The sequence below is a fragment of the Dermacentor silvarum genome, chromosome 1 (genome assembly GCF_013339745.2).
Source record: "Dermacentor silvarum isolate Dsil-2018 chromosome 1, BIME_Dsil_1.4, whole genome shotgun sequence".
Lineage (NCBI taxonomy): Eukaryota > Metazoa > Arthropoda > Arachnida > Ixodida > Ixodidae > Dermacentor > Dermacentor silvarum.
Window position 1 is genome coordinate 225,844,753 of NC_051154.1, and position 6,000 is coordinate 225,850,752.

The 6,000-nt window shown below is 41.9% G+C and overlaps 1 protein-coding gene across 3 annotated transcripts in view; it reads right to left on the reverse strand.

The window, feature by feature from the left end:
- LOC119436848 (WD repeat-containing protein 46-like) overlaps positions 1-5,744 on the reverse strand; it is a 41,717-nt gene extending 35,973 nt beyond the window's left edge. Inside the window, exons 1-5 of one of the 3 annotated variants that reach the window (XM_049660033.1) lie at positions 5,586-5,732; positions 4,620-4,750; positions 813-1,031; positions 599-711; positions 372-521 (exon numbers count right to left, since the gene is read on the reverse strand). In XM_049660033.1, coding sequence (XP_049515990.1) covers positions 372-521; positions 599-711; positions 813-1,031 — 482 coding nt within the window. In that variant the 5' untranslated portion in view covers positions 4,620-4,750; positions 5,586-5,732. Of the gene's footprint in view, positions 1-371; positions 522-598; positions 712-812; positions 1,032-3,804; positions 3,827-4,619; positions 4,751-5,585 lie in introns of those variants that run through there. The other 2 variants (XM_037703852.2, XM_049660034.1) reach the window with 2 other exon arrangements.
- Positions 5,745-6,000: the final 256 nt, after the last annotated feature.

Consider the following 6,000-nt stretch of genomic DNA (forward strand, 5'->3'; position numbering starts at 1 on the left):
TGAGCAGAGCAAGAAAGCCTGCCTCTTGCACCATACACAATACACACTAAACGTTGAGCAAATAAAAACAGATATAAACGGCTCTTCCAACTAAACTGCTGGCTTGTTTATGCTTAAATTTTGAACGGACCTAACATTCTGTGGGTCATTTTGTTTAGTACCATGTCTGGATGCAGTACTTTCCATTTACTCTCAAAATAAATCATAGGCAGGCAATGTGTATTTGGCAATGCCAGACAAAAGATGTTGACTTCCTTAAACAAGCAATGTCATTCATTACAGTTGCAGTGAAACATGGCATCAACATTTAGAACCCAAACAATGCATGCACACCATAAGACGTGTAATGTCCCAAAGTATATACTGCTTACCGGCTTTCCCTTGAGTAATTTATTGAATAGGGCCCAAACTGTGGCAGATTCAGATCAAAATACTTTGTACAGCTGGTAATGTCGACTGCATCTGCAATATCTTGCTGCAAAAGCTGAAACGTTTCTTCACCATCATCAGCCTGCAGATACCTGCATGAAATTTTTTTTATTTTTTTCACAGGCACAATCTTGTACAGAGCGAATTCTAAAAAACTTAAAAAACTTACCCAACATCCTCGGGAAGCAGTAATTCTGCACGAGCTGCTTGAAGCACTGACTGCCTCACTTTTTTGACACCAGCTTGGATCTTTTTGCGCTGAACACGAGTTTTGATGCCTTTCTACAGGGCAGACAAAAGTAAATCCATCATCCCACATAAATACAGAAATTACAAAGCAATTTCTTTCTCAAAATCATATCTTTAAGAAGCACACAACTTACAATTGTCAAGTGGCCTGATCGCTTGTACTTTGCTGCTGCAATCTCCTCAGCAGGAGATGGGACAGTAGTCTTCAGTTTTTTTGCTGTATGCTTCACCACGTTTTGGTTTTGCTTCTTCCCATTTTTAGTCAAAACTTTTTTTGTGGTGTCACCTGCATGTGCCAATGGGTGACTTCTTTCTTCAGACGCATCTGCTTGTGTTGTGAAATAGCGACTCATCTGCAAAGTAGAAATGCAACTAGAAGCTTTCAGGACGGCCGCTTTGGCAGTTACATAATCGTTGAGACTACGCAAAAGGTAGATGATGCACAAAACGTTACACCATATGACCCTTTTGCAAAACACTATGACTTAACCGCAGACTCTTGAGCAGGCGCTTTTCAGAATCAAGTGGAAAATTTAGCTCTTAACCCTCAAATTGAGTACAAGTTAAATGTGTGCTCCTCCTTTGGGCTTTTCCGGTGGCTTCTTCATGCGTTGTGCACCGATAGCGTCATGAACGTAGCGTCACCAGGGTAAACGCTGTCTATTGGTCCATCCCCCCCCCCCCACTACGAGGGGCATCAGTTCAATCCAACTAATAGCACACCTATACCATGCAGTTGCATACCCATGCTACCGCGTTATCTCGCGTGCCTGTTTGTGCAACCAGTTGATTTGACTTCATGTAGTGCATTTTGCACTGTGCGTGCAGCGGTAACAGTATGTAGCCAAAAAAGTGCGGAGTACTGATAAGCAAAAGTTTATTGTGTTTTCAAACAAGAAAAGAGTGCCAACGTGATGTTCGGTATTGCTGTACTGTCAATATGTCTTCTATAGAAGAATGTTGCAAGAAGGAGAGAGCTCATGTGAAGTGGTTAGCAAAGGCAAGAAGAGAAATCGCTCACTTGCTTTCGAGATGAACAGGATACAGAGGCTCCTTCTATAACTAGCAATGAAGTTAGAAGGGCCTTGATATACATGACCAGGGGAAAAGCTGCTGGAGAAGATGGAATAACAGTCGATTTAATCAAAGATGGAGGAGATATCATGCTTGAAAAGCTTGCAGCCCTTTATACACAATGTCTCACGACTTCAAGTATACTAGAAAGCTGGAAGAATGCCAACATTATACTCATCCATAAGAAGGGAGACGTTAAAGAATTGAAAAATTATAGGCCCATTAGCTTGCTTTCAGTATTGTATAAAATATTCACCAAGATAATTTCCAATAGAATCAGGGCAACACTTGACTTCAGCCAAACAAGAGAACAGGCTGGCTTTAGGTAGGGATATTCTACGGTGGATCATATCCATGTCATAAATCAGGTAATAGAGAAATCTGCGGAGTACAACCAACCTCTCTATATGGGTTTCATAGATTACGAAAAAGCATTTGATTCAGTAGAGATACCAGCAGTCATAGAGGCACTGCGTAATCAAGGAGTACAGAAGGCATACGTGAATATCTTGGCAAATATCTACAGGGATTGCACAGCAACCTTGGTTCTCCACAAGAAAAGTAGAAAGTTACCTATCAAGAAAGGGGTCAGGCAAGGAGACGCAATCTCTCCAATGCTATTCACTGCATGCTTAGAAGTATTCAAGTGCTTAGACTGGGAAGGCTTAGGAGTGAGGATCGATGGCGAATATCTCAGCAACTTTCAGTTTGCAGATGACATTGTCCTATTCAGCAACAATGGGGACGAATTACAGCAAATGATTGAGGACCTTAACCGAGAAAGTGTAAGAGTGGGGTTGAAGATTATTATGCAGAAGACAAACATAATGTTCAAAAGCCTGGCAAGGGAACAAGAATTCAGAATCGCCAGTCAGCCTCTAGAGTCTGTAAAGGAGTACATTTATCTAGGTCAATTACTCACAGGGGACCCTAATCATGAGAAAGAAATTTACAGAAGAATAAAATTGGGTTGGAGTACATACGGCAGGCATTGCGAAATCCCGACTGGGAGCTTACCACTGTCGTTGAAAAGAAAAGTGTACAATCATTGCATTCTACCGGTGCTAACATATGGGGCAGAAACTTGGAGTTTAACAAAGAAGCTCGAGAACAAGTTAAGGACCGCACAAAGAGCAATGGAACGAAAAATCTTAGGACTAACGTTAAGAGACAGGAAGAGAGCGGTGTGGATCAGAGAACGGGGATAGCCGATATTCTAGTTGACATTAAGCAGAAAAAATGGAGCTGTAAATATCTGTTTTCTCATAACAATACCGTATTTAATCGTTTATAAGGCAAGGGTGCTAGTTGGGGGACCCAAGATAAAGAGTAGCCAATGGATAATATATTCAGGCCCGGGGGGAATTCCCGGAAATACCATATAATTGGAAGCCCTCGGAATAGTCGGGCAGGTTATTTCCCGTTACAGTGTGGCTTTACGGCAGCTCGGCGCACACTGCTGTGAAGCCACACTATGAGGCAATATTTGCATATAACCCACACCCCACCTTACTGTTACCTTTTTTACACATTAGGCACAAAAATAGGGTACTGCCTCACCTGCCAAGGTTTATTAGTTGCTACAATTTGCGCTGCCATCTAAAATCTGGATCGCTGGAAATGTGGTGCTGCTGCCTGCATATTGAAACAGTAACTAAATCTATCAGCCTCACATACAAGGCGGAGGAGCTAAGAATTCTGGGAAAAAACCTCGCCTTATATTCGAATAAATGCTGTATTTTTAGTTGTACTATTATGTAACTACTTTAAAATTATTATTATTATTATTATTATTATTATTATTATTATTATTATTATTATTATTATTATTATTATTATCTGTGTAAAAGGAGATGGTGGTGTGTGCAGGTGGTGCCCAATGCATCCTCTTAAAGAAGCACAGACATCATATCTTCAACTCTTCAATTTTTTTCACTCTTCCATATCACATTCAACATCACATCTCAACATGGGGGCGCAAGCAAGCACCCCTCTACCTCTTTTACTCAAAGCAACAAAATGCCGTCATGATCTGCTGGTCAAATGGCCTACCTGGTTAATGGCAATAAAAGTGGATAGATGAAGATATAGGCACAACCTGAAGAAAATGGCCAGGCATGTAAAAATAAATGCAGCATATTCTGGTCTCCCCTTGTAGAATTATAAATTAAGGCATGTCCAAGAAGCATCAGTACGAAAAAAGGGGGGAAAAATTATGAACCAATTGGTGTTCTTTCATTTCATGTCCTTCTTTCTGACAAAGTCCACGCATGATAAACCAGTAACTGCCAGAATAGCCAGCTTATGGAGCATTATTACAATGTTCATTGCTATCTTTTGCCACTAATTGCAATGATTGTGGTTGTGGCAACTGAACCTTGAAAAATGCAGAGTTCAACTCAAACTAGAGATCATCAAAGCACAGCCAATATGAAACTGCTTGTTTGTTCCTTAGCTGACAAGGAAAGATCTGTATGGGAGGCACGAGCACACAGTGATAGCCAAATTGTACATCTTGCCTCCTTGCTGCCACTTTTTGCTGTAGCAGTTATGGATATGAGTGACCATAAAAGCAACAGTTTTTTAAAGCAAAGCTTTCTTTGCCTACCACCCTCCAGCCTTTGGCATGGATGGATTACTGTTGCCTGCTTCTGGGTTGGTTGGCCTCTCGGCTGGCATATTTCTGGACATATACAATGAAGGTTATATGTGGACCGAATGCAAGTACCAGCAAACGAGCTTATACAACACCTATATGCTGACCGACAAAGTGGTGCCAGTAAGCGCACCTCTGTTCTACATAATAAATTCCTACAAAAACCTGAGCATATAATGTTGGCTCATAGGTATCTCTCAAGCACACCAACCTTTAAAAGAAATGTCACATTGTATTTAAGGTACTCTCGGATTTACACGATTTTCTTTGATTTAGCCATTCGGTATGTGCCACTGGGTGTGCGCCCATTCTTCGCCAGTCCTTCAGGATGCGTATGTGCCACTGTAACACAACAGGTACAGAATCCTTAAATGTAGCAAGATATGTGCCGCACATCTCTGTGCATAGACCTATCATCGCCATCCTTTCCTTGTCAAGCATCATACCCAGTCACATAGCTACAAGACCCTCTCACGACACGAATCCGCTGGATTTGGTGTTCGGCTTTCGGCAGAGCTTCTGAGCGGTGTAGTCCATAAATCTAAAAATTCGGGGCCTTTGTTGTGGTGGACAGACAACCATCGCACAAGGTTCCGCGTTGCATAGGATGAAAGTAAACACAGTTGCACGTATCGCCGTTAGATGTATAGAATTTAATCCAAAGAGCTTTACTAAAGTTTGGCTTCGTGTAGATTCGAATATATATGCGTTGGATCTGCATTCTTTTCTTTTTTTTTTTTTTTTTTTCTTCTTCTTGAAGAAGCTCTGTGAATTCCGGCCTTTCTCTCCTCGCCTGTATGACAGTAGCTATGTCAGGATCCACATTTGTCGCACCTAAGGACTGCGTACAAAGTGATCAGAGACAGTTTCATAAAACACATTTCAGAAGTACACACTTTTTCAGAAGGTACGTACGTAGACACTGTTGCTGGGCTAGTTTCCATTGTACGATTCACAAAGGGAACTTCATACAAGCACAAAGTCATGCACAAACAAGATGCGCTTTTGTTCTTCCTCACGTGCGTTAACAAAATTGCAATAACCACTGGTACGCACTGACGCGGATGCCTCTATCCGCGCACTTGCACGCAGCGCTAACAAACGTAACCTCTTTAGTGCGGGCCACAACACAGCAAATTAATTGTACAATAAATATGAACACTTCCACATATCTCACCGTTTGCGTTCGCTCCTGAGCACTAAGCGGACGAAATGCAATACATTCGTAGAGATGACGAAAAGCAGTCCACAACCAAAACACGTGTACAGCGCAACCGCATGCAACCGGCACAGCACGCAAGGAAAGCTAATGGTCGGTATGGCTGCGGCTTTAGCCGACGTTGACTTTTGCATGATAAAGAATGAGATGGCTCCCTCGCAGTAATACACACAAATCTCGAAGGCCATGTTTCGGAGCAAACTCGCATTTAATTGTTCGGATCGTTCAGTATGACACTTGGCATTGTTATTTGCCTGGTTTATCAAGTAAAATGCGAAGTTGCCTTCGCCTGCGCTTCTGGTATAATAGTGAGTGACATTCGAAACCTGCTATGACGTCAACGGATTGTTTTCGGTACCTGCAGAATGGCAGA